A 20492-nucleotide genomic window follows, 5' to 3' on the forward strand; every position below is an offset into this window, starting at 1 on the left:
TACTCAGCGACTCCCAGCACGCAGCTGTTCCCCCCAACCCGCCACAAAATATCTACCATTGGGAGCAGAGCCCCTTCCCTCCCTCCCTTGCGCGTGCGCGCTAGCCCGCTCGCGCCCAACCGTCCTTCGTGGCGGCCGTTGGGGCTGAGGCAGTGTCGCGCGTCTCTCCTGCTCTGACGTCATCGGGAAGGCCCCAACCATAGATCTATTCAAGAAATGAAGACTGCCGAACGTTTCGGAGCTTCCGGGTTAGTTTGGGATATTCGCTCGGATGGCAGCTAAACGGAGCACAAGGGAACGTCCATGCGGTTTTTTATGGGTTTGGGCTACGGAATATTACGGGGGGAAATTATTATTATTTGAAATATTACTAATAGTATTTATGGCAGTATGTAAGCACATATATAGATATAGATATATCTCGAACACTTTATTAATACTGTATTATTATTTGTATATATAATGGTTGGATGGCCCTCTGTCATGGATGCTATAGCTGAGATTCTTACATTGCAGGGGGTTGGAATAGATGACCCTCGGGGTTCCCTTCCAACTCTCACATCATAGAATTTTAAATTTAAAAAGGCAAAAAGTTGGAAAGGACCCTGAGCAATTCCCGCCAACATTTTCTCCGGTGAAAATAGGGACGTCCCATTATGCATAAGGATAATTTTACTATTTCTACCCCATCCATCTAACTGGGCTGCACCAACACATATAAAAAACGTAATAATACATTAAACTTTTTTTTAAAAAAAACAAAAACTTCCACCTTTAGACAGCTCGGGGTGTGTGGATAACTCTGTACCCTCCCAACATTTATCTGATCAAAATAGGGACATCCTAAGGAAAAGCAGGACGTCCTGGGGTCAAATCAGAAACCAGGACGGCTTCTCTAAATCAGGGACCCCCCTGGAAAATAGGAGGGTCCTGCAATGCAGGAATCGCAGCGAAAGAATCTCTTATATACGGCTATCGAACCTCTATTTAGAAATATCCGATAAAGGAGTCCACCGCATTCCAAGACATTTCCACATTTCCACATTTCCACTGTCCAAAAGCTCTTACCTTCAGAAAAGCTCTATCTCATGTTTAGTCTGAATCTCCTTTTTCTTGTAATGCCTTCTTTTGTTCCATCAGCTCAGGTCCTACCCTCTAGATCAGAAAAGCTCGCTCCGACTTCGACGTGACAGCCCTTCAGATATTTGAAGATCACTATCATCACCTCTCAGTCTTCTCTTTTCCAGGCTTAGCAATGCCTGACTCCCTCACCTGTTCCTCAGAAGGCTTGGTTGCCACACCTTTAACATCTTGGTCGCCTTCCCTTTACCCCAGTCTGGACAGGGGCACTACACATACACAAATAAGCTTACAGGTGCGTATTCTCGCCTGGGTTGAAAATTGAATTTACAAAATGCATCCTCTGTATGTAGTTCTCACATGCAGCCTTTAAAAATAGCTAATATTCTGCTGATCAGCTGCTTGGGCAGAACGTGGATTCAGCCTTCACCCAATACCTGATTTGAAGGTGTTCTAGCTTTGGAAAAATACACTCCATGTGCTGCTGTGAGTGTCTGATCTGTTTAAGCATGTGTTGCCATCACAAATTCTTTCCTTCCAATGTTTTTGGAAACTTGTTTGGCCCAGTATATAGTGTCCATACGAAAAGAAGAAGAAGGAAGGCCTTGTGAAGTAGAGAGTGACTTCAGGTAACCAGAGAAAGACAGGACAAGCATTCATTTTGTTTGTGTTACGTCTCAGACCTCGTTTATGTTAAGAAAGTGTCCTGCCAGATTTGAAGAAAAGATTCAGATCATTTCAGTTGCAGGAATGGATGCGTCATTAAATTGCTTTTTTCTGAGTTCATTCTGTCCTCTAACCACCTTAATGGGTTTCTAAACTTTTCAGACTATACCCATCAGGTGTGTAGAATCCCAGAACTAATACCATATGACAGGAAAGACATGTTAGAAGCTTCCCTTCTCTCCAGCTAAACACACTGAAGCAGTATACTTTTTGCAGAATAATAATAATAATTTTATTATTTGTACCCCGCCCATCTGGCTGGGTTTCCCCAGCCACTCTGGGTGGCTTCCAACAGAACATTAAAATGCAATAATCTGTTAAACATCAAAAGCCTCCCTAAACAGAGCTGCCTTCAGATGTCTTCTAAAAGTCTGGTAGTTGTTTTTTTCTTTGACATCTGGTGGGAGGGCATTCCACAGGGCGGGTGCCACTACCAAGAAGGCCCTCTGCCTGGTTCCCTGTAACTTGGCTTCTCGTAGTGAGGGAACCGCCAGAAGTGAACATGGAGTGAAATGATTCTATATTGAGTTAAACTAGCATGTGGGAAAGGGAAATTAACCCTACAAGTAAGATATTGACATAGCGAGATTGCAAATCCTATTAGTGCTGCTGAGTTTATTAATCATGTCACCAGTGCAGTTTTGAAATCCAATTACTGGCCCGTTCACAAATTTCCTTTGTTGTTTCTATAGGAACATATTTCAACCAGGATTATTATTATTTTTTCTCTGCAGAATTATCTTCTATAACCTGAGGGCCACAAGAGAAGCCACAAATACACATTAGGTCAAGCCAGCAAACGGGGTTTGCAAAAATGACTCATAAGAATACCCAAAACAAAGCTGTAAATTATTCTGAAAATCTGAACAAATGTGAGCTTTTAAAAAAAAACACCTCTCAGTCTACCTCACAGAACTTTGGTCTGACTACCAACTTTTTGTTTACTATGGCAGTGATACATTTACTCTGAGCGATGGACCATTGCATAAGTTTCCAGACCTGGTTTGAAACTCTTGCTTTTTTTCTTTTCTTTTCAAAAAGTGTATGCACAACAGTCCTAGTCAAAAACCCAAATGGGTATGGCCTTGGAAATGAATAGTAAAACCAAATAAAACTACTCTCCTGAGTTGACGTGGCTTTGATAGATATTGTTGATGTCTTCTCTGGAGGCAGACGAGACCAACAGTGGGTCCAACAGTCAATAAGGTGTTTTTTTCCCTGCATGTGCTGTAGGGGGGGGGAGGAAATGAGGGGCAGGTGGGGCTCGTCGACCTGGGAAGATAGCCCATCTAGGAGAAGGAAAACTTTTATCCTAAACCTCTGCTGCCTTGTGGGACATCTTTGGGAGAGAAAAAGGCTAAGGGGTAAACCCTACACAAATCTGAGTGGAGTCCCTAAGACAGTAGGATGTCATCTTGTGTCATCTCCTTCTGGCTGGGACGCAGGTGGCGCTGTGGTCTAAACCTCTGAGCCTCCTGGACTTTCTGATTGGGAAGGTCGGCAGTTCAAATCCCTGCTACGGAGTGAGCTCCCCTTGCTCTGTCCCAGCTCCTGCCAACCTAGCAGTTCGAAAACACGCTAATGCAAGTAGATAAATAGGTACCACTGCGGCAGGAAGGTAAATTGCGTTTCTGTGCACTCTGGTTTCCGTCACAGTGTTCTGTTGTGCCAGAAGTGGTTTATTCATGCTGGCCACATGACCCAGAAAGCTGTCTTTGGACAAACGCCGGCTCTCTCGGCCTGAAAGTGAGATGAGCGCCGCAACCCCATAGTCGCCTTTGACTGGACTTAACTATCCAGGGGTCCTTGACCTTTCACCTTTTTACTCCTCCTTCTGGCAACCCCCACAGCTAAGCTGGTGCCAAACGTATTGCTTTCCTTTCCTTTGGACCACATCAGCAAGGCCGAGAGCAGGGTCTTGTCATCTGGGCAGCCCAGGACCTCCATACACAATGCCCAGACTTGTGCCCCAGGGAGATCACTATATAATAATAATTGTCTGTTATAAATGCTGTTATTGGACAAATTGGGTTCCTTGTTCCCTGAAACCATATAAATGTTGTTATTTAAATACCGGTAATCAAAATTGGGATAAGTTAAAACACACACACACACACACAGAGAGAGAGAGAGAGAGAGAGAGAGAGGGAGAGAGAGAGATGCAGAGCAAAAACCACTAATATGTTTGTGATAGTAGTTAATAAAGCATCTCTCAAGTTGTAAGTATTTGATTCGCCCAAAGGTGATCTTGGGCAGTTTTATTTTCGCAACAGCAACCCCGCGTAGCTTTCATCAAAGACTGGCAAAATAAAGTATTGATTGAAATCCCAGCTTAACCAGGTGGCTTTGGGCGTCGTTCAAAAGGCATATCATCCATCTACATTGTAGACTCTGAAAGAAAACAAGGAAGTGTTGATGGTCGACCGGGAAGATTGGATTTTGAAGCAGGAGAAACAGGGCCATGTTGGAAAGAGTAAAAACAATTTAGGGCAAGGAGGCACACATCGCAAAACAAGATAGTCCTAACCTCTGATCAAAGCATTGTGCAAGATAAAGAACATAAGAGGATCAGCCAGAAGAAGACCGTCCCATCTAGTTCAGCATCCTTTTTCCACAGACGCCAATGGGGGGCCTGAGCAGGACCTGACCACAACAGCACTGGTGATTCCCAGTAACTAGCATTCAGAGTCCTACTGCCTCCAACACTGGAGGGGAGAACATGGTCGCTGGTAGCTTTTCTCCTGCATGAATTTGTCTAATCATGTTTTAAAGCCATTCGGGTTTTGCTATGAAAATCGATAGCCCTCTTCAGCAGGGCCTGATTTAGGTTTGATGAGGCCCTAAGCTACTGAAGGTAAATGGGGCCCTTTATATCTCCAGCTGTCCTTTGTTAACAACAAATTGTCGCTGGTTTTTTTGTGTTGAATATATGCTATGTGGTAATTTATGGACCTAATAGGTATCTAAAGCCATTTGCACACAACAAAATATGTATTTTATCTTATATTTTGGAAATGTACATCCAGTTTTTTTTCCTTTAAGTTTTTTGGGGGGCCCCGAGAGAGTGGGGTCCTAAGCTATAGCTTGTTTAGCTTGTATGTAAAACCGGCACTGCTCTTCAGGTGTGCATCGGGGGGGTGGGGGGGAACATGCTTAGAATGGGGCTGCACGTCTGGTCCCGTACCTGAAGTCACATGGCATCCCTCTGATGTCCACAGCTAATATGTGAACAATCGGAGTAGAAATCATCGGCACTATGCAATACTGAGAGTGGGGCCAGAGGCACCAGCCCCATTCTTCCAGTGAATTCCCTCATGCGATGCACAGGTGAAGGGGGCTGATAGATGTGCATTTAGCAAGCAGCCTCGACCATTTTTTGCCTTAGGTGCATTCCATGACAACGAAGATAAAGAAAGAGCCAAAACAGTTTTAAATTCAACTCACCTTATATTCCCTCTGAAAAAAGTACTGTGGGCCTTTTCCCACCACTTTGGAAAATGAGAAAACCAGAGGAGGATCTTAAATTATTACACAGCGAAGCAGGAAAAATATGTGAATCAAAATCAGGTATTTCAAAGCCTTTAAAAAAAATAGCCAGACCTTTTCATAAAATTGGCAGGCGATATTTGACAGGATACCCACAAGACAAAAAACATTAATTATTTTGCTGTGTTTATGAAAAGTGATGTTTGTTAAGTCTGAACTAGTGAGGCTACAGAAACCTTTGGCAATTAAAAAATGTAAATAGTCCTAGTCTCCGGTATTTACCATTCTATGAAGGTGGTGGATATTTGCCGTCTAGTATTTTTAACAGATGACACATGGAAGTTAGGCTCCAAGCCACTGTGAATAGGGTGAGTTTGGCTTATTATACATTTGATACTATATGTGCTCATCTATTAGCAGAAAATACTGAATGCACATGCATTTACGTATGTGGAATCATTCAATTCAGTGAATGCACTTGGTTGATTTATTTCTTAAATGATGTTCATATATTATATTAAATGTAAATGTAACTTAACATTTAGGCATGGCAGATTAAATAGGGTCACTGGTATTCCATAACAGGATATATACATAAAAAGTGGGATATACTGACCAATAGTGGAGTTCTCCATGCAAGGAGAAACCTGTGCAGAGGCAGCCAGATATTTCAGGGATAAATTGCTCTAGTTCCATGTTGAGGAAAGTTTGGTTCTCTCTCCCCACCCCAAAATTCACTCTCCCCACCTTTCCACCCAAACCTGGCACCTGTTCTTTTATCATGGCTTTCATTTCCATCCATCCATCCCTTCTGAGCATAGCTGTCAACTTTTCCCTTTTTTTAAGGGAAATTCGCTCATTCCGAATAGGATTCCTCGCAAGAAAAGGGAAAAGTTGACAGCTATGCTTCTGAGGTGTGGGCAACCTTCCTACTTTAAAAAATGAGGAACCATTTCCTGGGGTGATCTACTACAAAACAAAAGGTTTTTTTCCCTATAATGGGCTCCCTTAAAGGTTGGCTTTTGGAAGCTAGTAGTGGGGGCTGCTGAGAATGGAGAGGGACAAAGCAAGAAATGGGGTGAGGTGGTCCCTCAGAGGGAGAGCTCAGCTGTATGACCAGTTATGATTTGGTTGTCCAAGTGCAACTTCTGTGTCTGCCCACCCAGAGGCTGGAGTTACTACTCCCCATGTTTATTTTACCTAACACAAGTCCTGAACATCTTTGACAGCTGTGTGAGAGGAATGGGGTAACTGTGCCCCTGAAGGACCAGGTGCGCAGCCTGGGAGTCATTTTGGACTCACAGCTGTCCATGGAGGCACAGGTTCATTCTGTGTCCAGGGCGGCTGTCTACCAGCTCCATCTGGTACGCAGGCTGAGACCCTACCTGCCCGCAGACTGTCTCGCCAGAGTGGTACATGCTCTGGTTATCTCCCGCTTGGACTACTGCAATGCGCTCTATGTGGGGCTACCTTTGAAGGTGACCCGGAAACTGCAATTAATCCAGAATGCGGCAGCTAGACTGGTGACTGGGAGTGGCCGTCGGGACCACATAACACCGGTCCTGAGAGATCTACATTGGCTCCCAGTTCGTTTCCGAGCACAATTCAAAGTGTTGGTGCTGACCTTTAAAAGCCCTAAATGGTCTCGGTCCTGTATACCTGGAGGAGCGTCTCCACCCCCATCATTCAGTCCGGACACTGAGATCCAGCGCCGAGGGCCTTCTGTCAGTTCCCTCACTGCGAGAAGCAAAACTACAGGGAACCAGGCAGAGGGCCTTCTCGGTAGTGGCACCCGCCCTGTGGAACACCCTCCCATCAGAAGTCAAGGGAATAAACAACTATCTGACATTCAGAAAATACCTGAAGGCAGCGCTGTTTAGGGAAGTTTTTTAACTGTGATATTTTAAATGTATTTTAATGTTTGGTGGAAGCCGCCCAGAGTGGCTGGGGAGACCCAGCCAGATGGGCAGGGTACACATAATAAATTATTATTATTATTATTATTATTATTATTATTATTATTATTATTATTATTATTATTATTATTACAGGTTTAACCTCCCTTCTTCAGTGTATCTCTCTGCATTGACATTAAGTACCCAAAAATCAGAGACACAGAGCCTTTATTAGGAACTCTCTAGTCTACTTCCTCCCTTGCTTCAGTTTGTATCTGTGCAATTCATTTTTCCCACCTCAGGGTATGAACATATATTCACACACAGTTAGGTTTGCCATACGTCTGGAATTGCCTAGATGTGTCCGGGATTTAATTCTGGCGGGGAGTTTGGGAAATCGGCAAAATATCTAGGAGGTTGTTGCCTGAAAAGAAGCTAAATGACTTTTGTGTCCTGACTCTCACTTCTAGAAATATGGCAACCCTAACTTAGTGAACAGTAAGCAGTGCCATGCATGTAGGGTCCCTGTGGGAAAATCGAAACTTGCTATTCAGATACAAAAACATTTGTTTATTCTAAGGACCTGTAACAGAGAATAAGGGACAACTATATTAAGATAAGAACTCGCATTGAATCAGTGAATCTTACACCATGGGCTAAGTCGCTTTCACGGTGACAAACAAATTTCCTGTTTTTTTAATGTATTGTATACATTCTCACAGAGCTACATAGAAAAGAAAAGATAACTTTTCCTGTGTATGCTGATCTTTATTAAAATGAAAGGTTGCAAGATGTAAATTACATTAACATGTGCCGTAGGCAAATAATGTCAGGGGCTTTTAACCTTCCACTGTACATTGTGTTTCATCCACATAGTAGTGATATTTGAGCCAGTCCATTCTGCTGATATATTTTAAGTCCTTCTGGATTAAAAAAGGGGGGGGTTTAAAGGGACCTGAATGTCATTTAGAGCAGCTTGTCCCACTGGACACATATGTCTCTAAGGGCAAAGAAATATCGTTTAAATGGAAATCAGAGATAGGAGATAGCATTTATATTCTACTTTGCCAGATGCAGAAAGGTTATTACAATGCACCATACCAGCCACAACTATTTATATGGCTTTATCTGTACCTATAAATGGTTAGATATGAGAGGGGCAGATTTAAGTTTTAACCACCGCATTCAAATATAGTTGTAGAAATATGCACTGCACAGTACATTGATTTATATGCAGAATGAACTTTCTTTGATTAGACACAATTATGTGCATTACACAAGTGGCGTCACTACACACATTTGCACATATTTTGTTTTTTTTAACAACAAAGCAACTCCTTTGAAAGAAAAGCTTGCAAGGTGCAATAGGAAGGAATTGTTTTTAATTGCAGCTGGTTCTTCAGCTCTAGACATGCTGTGCTCCATACTCGTATGCTTCTAATTTCTTGGACAGATCATCTAGTGGTCAACCGTTAAGGAACATATCACGTGGTTGCAGATCAGATTTTGCAAAGACGTTTGCCGCACAAGGAAGCACGCGAAACAGCAATACATCCATCCACCACTGAAAAGATCTCAAGAGAAAGGATATGTTTTGTAGATATTGCCTCAAGGTATGAAGTGGCCAGCTTGTGAAATTTAGCAAGTGATTCACATTTACAGGCCTCTTCCGTTGTCATAGAAGGAAGACGGCTTCTTGCTACTCCTGAGGAGAAAATGAAACATACGCTTTCGGTTATCTATGTATTAACAATATTTGTTACCCACTCTTCATTGCCCCAGGCAATCTCAGAGCAGGGTACAATACAGGGGCGTACCCAGGATCAAAACTGGGGAGGGCAAGCCATGGTCGTTCAGGTTGTGACATTTCAGCACGGAAAGGCGAATGAAACCAAAATTTTAGGAAAATTATATATAATTATAGCAGTGCTTTATTACGGTAGTTATTACAATTATTTGCTTGAATTTTTTTTTTAAATTTCTATTCTAGTTACATGTCTTATACCAGGGGTGGCCAACTCCCAAGAGACTGTGATCTACTTTCAGCAGTGATCTACCCCCGTTTTTTGGGGTTCAGCTCAAAGTTGTTGACCTTTTTTGGAGATGAGGAATGTCCCGTTATTTAGGGGTTCGGTTCGTTTTTAGATTACTGGCCATATTATGTAGACAGCAAACAAAAACAGCTTCAGAAAACAGAAAAACTTCCCCCCCCCAAACAGAAAGCCCCCAAATGGCTGAAAAACTCAGTTTCGTAGGATCCTCAGCCATCGCAACTCACCATGCAAGGGAACTGTTTCCAAAGCTCCTTTGCAACGATCAGCCGGCGCAACACACAGCCGGCAGAGCACAATTGTTATTTAGATTTTGGGAGGGGGAGAAAGACCGGTAGTTGAGTTTTTTAGGAGAGCTTTTTTTTCCTTTTAGGCTGCCGATAACCATTTAATTATTATTATTTTTTGCTTCTGGGGGGGCAGGTGCCCCCTCCTGCCCCCCCTTGGGTACGCCCATGGTACAATAAATAAAACATTAGCATCTAAACCAGTGGTTCCCAATTAGCTGAGTACTGCGGACGCCCTGTTTTTTAAAAGGCCGAGTCATGGGCCCCCTTACTTTTGAAAATGTTGATATCTCTGTGGTAGTTTTTGCTATGCGAATGGTGCCACTATGCCCTCCAACGTCCCAGTACAAAACTGGGATGTGTGTCTTCCGGGCCGCGCTCCCATGTGAGTCACATGACCCATGGGAGAGCACAGCTCCCCAAAATGAGATGTCCTGGACAGAAAACCGTGCAACGTCTCCATGACAGAAGATATCATGACAGCATAGCTTTCCTCTTCAGTACATCTCTCTTCAAGGGTAAGCGTCCTGTCATGCAGCTGTTACACACCACACATTTAAAAACACATTTGCACACACCCCAAAGAATCCTGGGAACTGTAGTTTGCTCGGATGCTGTGTGGGGTGAACTACAGATCCCAGGAGTCTTGAGGGGTGGGTGCTTTAAGTGCATGGTACGTATGCAGCCTAGGGGAGAGAGACCATTCCCAAGAAAAACAGCAGTAGGCCTGCTAAGAATGCAGTTTCTCAACCAAACAGAAATATGTACTGGGGGAAAAGAAACACCAGGAAGGAAAAGCATTGTGTTGCATCAGCCAGATTCTTACTTGAGCATGTTTTCTTATCTGCATTCAGGGTGAATCCTTCATAGCACTCACAACGATGGGAACTGCCACTGGGAACACAGATTTGTTGGCAGTCGTGGGTTCCAGGGGCACAGACGTCCAAAGCTGAAGAATGAACTATTTTTTAAAAAGAAAATCACGATAAATAGGCTTGCACCCTCCCTTTCTCATTAAATATATGTTGAATGAGCTGCCATATCTTTACTTGAACAGGTCCTCTTGTCCGGATTCAAGGTGTGCCCTTCAAAGCAGTCGCAGTGCCAAGAGTCACCACTGGCGACACAGATCTGTTCACAGTCATGGTCTCCAGTCGTGCAAACATCCTTTTCTCTAGCTAGGGAGGGAGTTGAGATATACTGTGTAACTTGGTCTTCACGAAGACACATTTACTTATTTAGAACATCCATATCCTGCCTTTCCATCAAGGGGACTCAAAGTGGTGTGACCTGGTTCTCACCGAAACCTCTTTTATTATCCTCAAAACAATCCCCATGGTCCATAAACAACATTCTTAACTATTGCACAGCCATGATAGATAGATAGATAGATAGATAGATAGATAGATAGATAGATAGATAGATAGAGTTTTTGGTTTACAGAGACTTTTGTAACTGGGGGGAAAATTGGAAAACCATTTGAATCACCCTCGAGGTATTTAGAGAGTGCAGATGTGACATAATAGCTAAGTTTGTCACCTGAGACATGGGGAACTCTGGGGATGCGATTCTCTCAGACCCAGCCCTCCTTCACCAGAAGTATGGGAATAAATAATAATGAACTACCTTACAAGATAGTTTTGAAGAACAATAAGATTATTCAAATGTGATTAAGAAATCGCATTGCTGAATGTTTTTCAACCAAAAAAACCACAAAACCTCCCATCCCAAAATGTGCTGGCTAATGAAGCTGCCAGATTCTTACGTGAGCAAGTCCTCTTGTCTTGATTCAAGACGTAGCCTTCAAAGCACTCGCAATGCCAGGAGCCATCGCTACTCACACAGATTTGCTCACAATTGTGAGTCCCAGGTATACAGCTCTCCTGACCTAGGGCACATAAGAAGCTACATTAATAATTCAATGCTAAACTAATTTTTTTTTAATAATAAAAAGACCCTCAGAAAATGTATTACGTGAAGGAGCCTCCAGATTCTTCCTTGAGCAAGTTCTTTTATCCGGATTCAAGGTGTACCCTTCATAACACTCACAATGCCAGGAGCCGTTGCTACTCAAACAGATTTGCTCACAGTTGTGTGTTCCAGGTACACAGTTCTCTTCACCTAGGTTGGATAAGGAACTATATCAATAACTAAATAATGATTTAAAAACAACAACAATTCCCTTCATAACGTGTTACCTGAGGGAGCCTCCAACTCCTTCCTTGAGCAAGTTCTCTTGTCTGGATTCAAGACGTAGCCTTCAAAGCACTCGCAGAGCCAGGAGCCATCACTACTCACACACAATTGCTCACAGTCGTGGCTTCCAGATACACAACCCTCTCCACCTAGGGCAGATGTTAAGGAATTACATTAATAGTTGAGTAATAAATGGATAACTTACTTAGAAAACAAAAGAAATATTACAAAAATGTGTTACCTGAAGAAGCTTCCATCTCCTTCCTTGAGCAAGTTCTCTTGTCCGGATTCAGTGTGTACCCTTCATAACATTCACAGTGCCAGGAGCCATCGCTACTCACACAAAGTTGCTCACAATTATGGATCCCAGGCTCACAGGTCTCCCGGCCTTAGAGAGGCATTAAGGAACTACATTAATAACTAAATAACAGATCGATAAGAAGCCAAATCTCCACATAAAATGTGTTACCTGAGGAAACCTCCAACTCCTTTCTTGAGCAAGTTCTCTTGTCCGGATTCAAGAAGTACCCTTCATAGCACTCACAATGCCAGGATCCATCTGTACTCACACACAATTGCTCACAGTCGTGGCTTCCAGATGCACAACCCTCTCCACCTAGGATGGATGTCAAGGAACTACATTAATAGTTGAATGATACGTTGATTCATTATGGGAAAAATCTCATGAAATGTGCTACCTGAAGGAACCTCTGACTCCTTCCTTGAGCAAGTTCTCTTGTCTGGATTCAATGTGTACCCTTCATAGCACTCGCAGCTCCAGGAGCCATCTGTACTCACACACAATTGCTCACAATCATGGCTTCCTGATGCACAACCATCTCCATCTAGGACAGATGTTAAGGAACTACATTAATAGTTGAATAATAAATAGATAACTTACTTAGAAAACAAAAGAAATATCACAAAAACGTGTTACCTGAAGAAGCTTCCATCTCCTTCCTTGAGCAAGTTCTCTTGTCCGGATTCAGTGTGTACCCTTCATAACATTCACAGTGCCAGGAGCCATCGCTACTCACACAAAGTTGCTCACAGTTGTGGATCCCAGGCTCACACGTCTCCTGACCTTGGAGAGGCATTAAGGAACTACATTAATAACTAAATAACAGATCAATAAGAAGCCAAATCTCCACATAAAATGTGTTACCTGAGGGAGCCTCCAACTCCTTTCTTGAGCAAGTTCTCTTGTCCGGATTCAAGAAGTACCCTTCATAGCACTCACAATGCCAGGATCCATCTGTACTCACACACAATTGCTCACAGTCGTGGCTTCCAGATACACAACCCTCTCCACCTAGGATGGATGTCAAGGAACTACATTAATAGTTGAATGACACATTGACTCATTATGGGAGAAATCTCATGAAATGTGTTACCTGAAGGGACCTCTGACTCCTTCCTTGAGCAAGTTCTCTTGTCTGGATTCAATGTGTACCCTTCATAGCACTCGCAGCTCCAGGAGCCATTGCTACTCACACACAATTGCTCACAGTCGTGGCCTCCAGATGCACAACCATCTCCATCTAGGACAGATGTTAAGGAACTCCATTAATAGTTGAATAATAAATAGATAACTTACTTAGAAAACAAAAGAAATCTCACAAAAACATGTTACCTGAAGAAGATTCCAACTCCTTCCTTGAGCAAGTTCTCTTGTCTGGATTCAAAATATACCCTTCATAGCACTCGCAGTGCCAGGAACCATCGGTACTCGCACAGAGTTGCTCACAATTGTGGCTTCCGGATAAACAACCCTCTCCACCTAGGACAGAGATGAAGAAGCTACCTTAATTGTTGCTGGCATCCGTCTGTCTTGAGAGACAATGGCATGTGGTCTGGGCATGAAGTCAAGCCACTGCGTTAGCAGCACCGGAGCAACTTCTTCGGGGTACAAGCCTGGGCAGTGTATATAGAGGTCCTGGGCTGCCCAAATGACAAGACCCACCCCCCCTCTCAGCCTTGCTAATGTGGTCCAAAGGAAAGCAGAGCAAGCGTTTGAGAGCAATCGGCTTTCCTCACCTGGTTTAGCTGGCCAGTCGAAACCAAGGTGTGCCCGCTGTCACATGAAGATGGCTTCTAGTAGCCACAGCTGAGAGCTGAGTGCAGGGCGGGGACCAAAGGTGGACAAACTACTCCAGAAGGAGCACAGCAGAGGTACTACCCCTCTCGTAACATCCCATACACCCCAGCTACATTAATATTAGATAACAAACTGATAAACAGATGAAATCTCACAAAACATATTACCTGAAGAGGCTTCCAACTCCTTTCTTGAGCAAGTTCTCTTGTCGGGATTCAGTGTGTACCCTTCATAGCACTCACAGTGCCAGGACCCATCTGTACTCACACACAATTGCTCACAATTGTGGCTTCCAGATACACAACCCTCTTCACCTAGGACAGATGTTAAGGAATTACATTACAGTCGTACCTTGGATCCCAAACGTCTTGGTACTTGGACGTTTTGGCTCCCAAACACCGCAAACCTGGAAGTGAGAGTTCCAGTTTGTGAACGTTCTTTGGGACCCAAACGTCCGATGGGGCTTCTGGGGCTTCAGATTGGCTGGATAAGCTTCCTGCAGCCAATCTTTAGCCGTGCTTTGGTTTCCGAACGCTTTGGAAGTTGAACGGACTTCCAGAACGGATTCCATCTGACTTCCAAGGTATGACAGTAATAGATGAACAAGAAATCGGATAAATTACATGGAAAACAAAATAAATCTCACAAAATGTGTTACCTGAAGAAGCTTCCAACTCCTTCCTTGAGCAAGTTCTCTTGTCCGGATTCAGTGTGTACCCTTCATAACACTCACAATGCCAGGAGCCATCGCTACTCACACAAAGTTGCTCACAGTTGTGGGTCCCAGGCCCACAGGTCTCCTGACCTAGGAGATATATTAAGGAACTACATTAATACCTAATTAATAAATTAGTAAGAAGCCAAATCTCCTCATAAAATGTGTTACCTGAGGGAGCCTCCAACTCCTTTCTTAAGCAAGTTCTCTTGTCTGGATTCAGTGTGTACCCTTCATAGCACTCACAGTGCCAGGAGCCATCGCTACTCACACACAATTGCTCGCAGTCATGGCTTCCAGATGCACAACCCTCTCCAGCTAGGACAGATAATAAGGAATTACATTAATAACTAAATTATAAATTACTTTAAAAAACAAAAACAAATCTCCTCACAAAACATGTTACCTGAAGGTGCCTCCAACTCCTTGCTTGTGCAAGTTCTCTTGTCTGGATTCAAGGTGTATCCTTCATAGCATTCACAGCGCCAGGAGCCATCGCTACTCACACAAAGTTGCTCACAGTTGTGGGTCCCAAGGGCACAAACATCCCCAGCTAGGGAAGGAGTGTACAGAAGAGTTATGTCCGATGGTGCCACAGAAAACATTTAATGCTCTCTGGTCAAATAACTTATTACCGGTAAGCATTTCCTGGCTGAGGTGGCACAACTGTCTCATAGAGAGACACAGTTCAGTTTTTATGTGGGGAATTTAGTTATTTATTTTAAACATTTGTATACTGCTGTATCATGAAAAGATATATGAAAGCAATTTCCATCAACAAAACCATATAATACAGTAAAAAAGAAAAAAAGGGGGGGAAATTGACTTACCTAACAATATACCTTGGATCCTGAACGCTCTGAAACTCGGACATTTTGGCTCCCAAATGCTGCAAACCCAGAAGTGATTGTTCTAGTTTACGAATGTTCCTTTGGAACCCGAATGTCCGACGGGGCTTCTACAGCTTCTGATTGGCTGCAGGAACTTCCTGCAGCCAATCAGAAGCCGCGCTTTGGCTTTCTAACGTTTCGGAAGTCGAACGGACTTCCGGAATGGATTCTGTTTGACTTCCAAGGTACGACTGTATATCCTTATCCTAGCAGCAGAAACAAAAGGGAGTAATCACCATGTAGTGATTATCTTACCACAGAACGTTTCTCGAAATTTGGATGCCAGCTTTTCTATCACACCGTAGGTCTCCACATAAGAAACGTGCTCATTGACCGGCTCGCTCACTATCAGCCGCAAGAACTCCATGTCCGCTCGGTCAACCCCAACGGCATAAATCTCGATTCCAGAGGCTCGAGCCTTGTAAGCCACATCATGAACCTGATCCTGAGGCCGACCATCGGTCACAATAATGACCACCTTAGGGACATCATGGGAAGAATCCCTTGCCCCTCCGTCTCTGGTGAAAATTTCGTTGATGGCTGTCTGGATGGCCAAGCCAGTCATAGTCCCCACAGACAACGGATAGATGTGATAGATGGCATTCTTCATGGAAGCTTTGTCAAAGTACTTCTGAAGATTAAATTCAATCTTGACTGTGCTGGCATAGTTCACCACCGCCACACGAGTCGCTGTTTCCCCCACATCCAAGGCTTCAATCAGTTTGGCCAAGAAGGTTTTCACTTTTTCAAACTCCTGAGGCCGGACACTGCGGGAGCTGTCTATTATAAATACAAGGTCTATGGGGCGACTCCGGCATATATCCTCTGCAAGACAATTGAAGCACAATATTCCAAATTAAGTGGCTGGACTTAAAAAGAGACTTTGACAAACCACTCCTGATTTTTTCTTTTTCTTTTACAAGTTGGACTCCAGTGTGGTACAAATGGAAAATCGAGAAATCTGCCTGCCTGGAATAGTAATGTGTAGCACAAAATTCAGGAGAAATGGTGCAGTTCTAGGCCTGCTCAGAAGTACATTTAAGAAGAATATAGGAGTTTAATAGGGCTTACTCCCCTCATGTGAGTATAGGTTTGCAGTCAAGACTTTAATGATTTTATCGCTGTGAAAGTGTTGAGAATATCAGTGCTTTTTTAAAAAAATGATTTCTACACTAATGGTCATCACAACAGGCTTGACACAATTGGAATAGTGTGTTTTCAGATAAGTGTTTATTGTGGGATTGAAACACCTCACACATGCAAGTTTTTCGCGATGTCCCGCCACCCCCCATTTAATATGAAGTTACCAATTCTGGAGAAAATCTGAAAGCAGGACACACACACACACACACACAAACATGTCACCAATGACCCATTTGTGATATTTCAACAACTTCTTTGTCTGGAGATTCAACCACGGTAGCAAGTCAGGGAGAATATTTAACACTTGTGCAACTTTTATAGCTTCTTCAAATTCCCTATCCTCTCTCCACCCCCACCCTGCCTGCCTTATTTTTTATTGGTGCAGCTTAATTGCATGGCTCTAACAAGCCTCTCTTGAGTTCCTGTATACCAGTGATTTGGGAACTTTCACCACTTTGCAACTAAGTCAAGTTATACTGCCTGTGCAACTTTTCCAAGGGATGTATGGAATAGCACATGGAACGGACCTTTGAAGGGTTCGTAAGTGAACCAATTTTTTAACTTAATTTTTTAACTCCCTCTTCTTCTATGCTAGGGGAAGGGGGAAGTTTTGGAACTCACAAGGGCATAATTAAAAGTTCTAACCTATATTTCCATGCGTATTTATAATATATATATTTATATTACTACTTGGCTTTTCTCTAAAGCACCCTGGTATCCTCCAGATGCTTTGGGCGACCAACTTCCAGCATCCCTGATCATTTGTCATGTTGGCTATAGGCTTGTGAGAGCTGTAGTCCACAACATCTCGGCGACAGGGTTGAGAAAGTCTGGCCTAAAAGTATCCCAGCGTATCACCAGGAATTCTCACCAATCCAATATGGTTGCTCAGTGGTTATGATAGAATGCCTGCCATCATCACATCTCTTGTCAATAAAAAATGATACACAGGAACAATTTGTGTCCCACCTGCAGACCTGCCAGAAAAAAAGGAGATTGTGTTGGTCCTGAATGGGGTAACTGTGCCCCTAAAGGACCAGGTGTGCAGCCTGGGAGTCATTTTGGACTCACAGCTGTCCATGGAGGCGCAGGTCAATCCTGTGTCCAGGGCAGCTGTCTACCAGCTCCATCTGCTACGCAGGCTGAGACCCTACCTGCCCGCCAGAGTGGTGCATGCTCTAGTTATCTCTTGCTTGGACTACTGTAATGTGCTCTATGTAGGGCTACCTTTGAAGGTAACCCGGAAACTACAATTAACACAGAATGTGGCAACTAGACTGGTGACTGGGAGTGGCCACTGAGAACATATAACGTGGTCCTGAAGGACCTACATTGACTCCTAGTACATTTCCGAGCACAATTCAAAGTGTTGGTGCTGACCTTTAAAGCCCTAAATGGCCTCAGCCCAGTATACCTGAAGGAGCGACTCCACCCCCATCATTCAACCCAGACACTGAGGTCCAGCTCCTGTTATTAATTATAATAATTATTATTATTATATACTGAATATTTGGGAATGCAAGACATGGAGCATATAGCCAACACCTAGAAAATATGCCTGATACGCATTTCTCCAGACCCTCTGCCCATAGCACAGAAGCTAAATTACCTGTAGAGGAGACTGTTGAATAACCTTCGGTATCTCCGGAGTAGGGTTCATCGGCCCTTGCTGCAGCTTTTCCAATGAATGTCTTGCCCTGCAGTGGAACGGAGCGTAAACCTACCCGAACTGAGCGCTTAGGAAACCTGTACCTGACCCCTAGGACGGCAGGCAGTAGTAGGAAAAGGCAAGCGCCAGGAGCCTTGAGTAGCCAGAGCATTTCAGCTGCTTTGGTTTGAACACCAGTTCCTCTGCCTCACGGACACTGTCTGTGTGCTTTTCCTTGAGACAGGTTTTATTTTATTTTTTAAGTTCCTGGCCAGAGAGCAAGTGTGTGGCGGGCAAGGAGAAAGCAGAGTCAGTTCACTCCACCCTTTCCCAGGCAGGAGTTTCTTCCGTTGAGTCACCCACGTTCCCTCAGTAGCCTTCTCAGTAATCGCAGTGTTAAGACTCATCAGAAGGGGGAAATCAAAGCCAGCATGAGCTTCATCAATCAAGTGCTTCAGCTGTCAGGTTTTGGGGTGGCCAACTTCAACTTAGAAAGGGGATCAGCTGCAATGAAAACAGGGCACAAAGAGAAGCCAGTTTCCAAGAGAAATGCAGGGCAGGGTAGGAAAAAAAATGTATTTAATTCATTGGCACTAGCATCCTATTTAAATTCATAGGTAACTGGACAACCAGGAAAGTGAATTTATCTCCCCACCACCCCCTATCCAAACATCTTTGGGGAAACTCGTACATGCATCTCAAACTAACTTGAGAGATTTAAAGTAATCAGCTAATTGGAAAGTAAAATAGTATCACCATTTTGGAAGAACATGGGGAGCTGGCTTGAATTGTGTCAGAACACTAGTTTATCTTGCTAAGCGATGCCTAAGCTACTCAAGTAATGTTTAAAGCAGCTCTCCATGGTTTCAGGCAAGGATCTGGAGAGGTCAGGGCTTGAACCCGTGACTTTCTGCATCCTTCTGCCCGACGGCCCTTTTAGCAAAGTTCCCATACCTTCTCTGAACTCAACATGCCTGCTGCATGCTGAATATAGGTAAGTCACATTCAAGCAAATCAATGTTTAGATAATGGCAATGAAGTTGCACATGTTGTTCTCGGCACAGTGACAGAGAGCCAAGGAGCAAGTGTTGGCTTGTTTACATGGACCACCCTCGTACAAACTCCCAAGATGACCAATAGTCCACATTCAGAAATCTTGAGGATCCACGTCAGTGATACAAATGGAGCTGAAATCCTTCTGCTTCCTAAAAATATAACCAGACTTCTCGCAAGCACAGGTATGTACATAAGAACAGAAAAGTATTCAAGAGGTGAGCCCATCGTGACAGCATCAGAGGGCTATGCCATCATATCAGAAGGTTGCAGCCAACTACGTATTAACCAGAGTAGACCCACTGAAAATCAATGGGCCTTTCAGTCATGTCCATTAATTTTAATGGATCTGTTCTGGATAGCCTTTTAATTAAAGCCAGAAAAATTGAAACGTGCAGCACAGTGCAATATCTACCCTGAAGATTGAGGTATCAGCCTAGGAGTCAATGTTTAACAGCAGTTCTGAGATCTGAAGACCAACTAAACCCCTCCTTGCACCTGTTTTTAAAAGGTGTATGGCAGGCATAGGAAACCTTCGGCCCTCCAGATGTTTTGGACTACAATTCCCATTATCCCTGACCACTGGTCCGATTAGCTAGGGATCATGGGAGTTGTAGGCCAAAACATCTGGAGGGCCGAAGGTTGCCTATGCCTGGTGAATGGGGAACGCTGCAAAAGTAATGTTTATGCGGTATCTGCCATGAAGATTGAGATATTGCGGTTAAAGTTGATGTGCATATTCAGGACTGTGTTTTTACCTACCAAACCTGAACACCCTCTTGAATGTAGATAGCACAAACAGAAAGGAATCTGTTTTGAAGACTGGGAGATTGCTGTGAACTATGTTTATAGCAGAATTCTATATCTCAACTTCAGATACCCAGCCTGTACCTCACACCTGTTTTATGGTTATGGGAAAAGAAAATATACATGTTGCAATGTCTTGAGGGCTAAATTAGACATTAGACAGATCTATATTGGGGATGGGATTCCGCTAAGGAGTCTGATCACCTGCATAAGGGCTTCTGTAAGTTTCCCTCCCCCCTCTAATCCCCTAGGCCTCCTGAAATTGGCTGGGGGGGGGTAGGAATTGGGAGAACCTCCATAATACTATGTAGGGGGAAGGGAGGTAGGGTTGTTCTATCTAGCAAACCAAAATGCTTCCCTTAATGGAATGATCACCTTAGTGTAACGTTGAATTCCTCCCAAGGTCTTCTTCAAAGC

General features: G+C 43.6%; 1 protein-coding gene and 1 long non-coding RNA gene across 3 annotated transcripts; one reads left to right on the forward strand and one right to left on the reverse strand.

Annotated features, from left to right (window-relative positions):
• The first annotated feature begins 62 nt into the window (after positions 1–62).
• Positions 63–10491, forward strand: LOC117043355. 2 transcript variants are annotated; one of them, XR_004426180.1, is made up of 3 exons: positions 63–248; positions 8641–8800; positions 10380–10491. It is a non-coding gene; the product is annotated as an uncharacterized LOC117043355 (long non-coding RNA). The 2 variants fall into 2 exon arrangements; XR_004426179.1 differs by lacking the exon at positions 63–248 and having other exon boundaries at positions 8609–8800.
• On the reverse strand, positions 8564–18632 carry MATN3 (matrilin 3). Its single transcript, XM_033142920.1, has 8 exons — positions 18177–18632; positions 15680–16249; positions 14965–15087; positions 11291–11413; positions 10575–10703; positions 10352–10486; positions 8779–8892; positions 8564–8648 (listed from the first exon to the last, which is right to left on the reverse strand). The coding sequence occupies exons 1-8, from the start codon at positions 18385–18387 to the stop codon at positions 8593–8595; spliced, it is 1461 nt and encodes a 486-aa protein (XP_032998811.1). The 5' UTR covers positions 18388–18632; the 3' UTR covers positions 8564–8592.
• Between the last annotated feature and the right edge of the window lie 1860 nt (positions 18633–20492).

This window comes from Lacerta agilis, chromosome 3 (assembly GCF_009819535.1).
Source record: "Lacerta agilis isolate rLacAgi1 chromosome 3, rLacAgi1.pri, whole genome shotgun sequence".
In the NCBI taxonomy this organism is placed as follows: domain Eukaryota; kingdom Metazoa; phylum Chordata; class Lepidosauria; order Squamata; family Lacertidae; genus Lacerta; species Lacerta agilis.

What these genes read in the sequence shown, in the direction of transcription:
- MATN3 (XM_033142920.1), bottom strand. Translation starts at nt 18,387, where the DNA reads ATGCTCTGGCTACTCAAGGCTCCTGGCGCTTGCCTTTTCCTACTACTG. An exon ending in AGACAAGAGAACTTGCACAA is followed by an intron (nt 11,414 to 14,964) that starts GCAAGGAGTTGG and finishes TATGTGCCCTAG; the next exon opens with GTCAGGAGAGCTGTATACCT. An exon ending in TGAGGCAATATCTACAAAAC is followed by an intron (nt 8,649 to 8,778) that starts ATATCCTTTCTC and finishes ACGGTTGACCAC; the next exon opens with TAGATGATCTGTCCAAGAAA.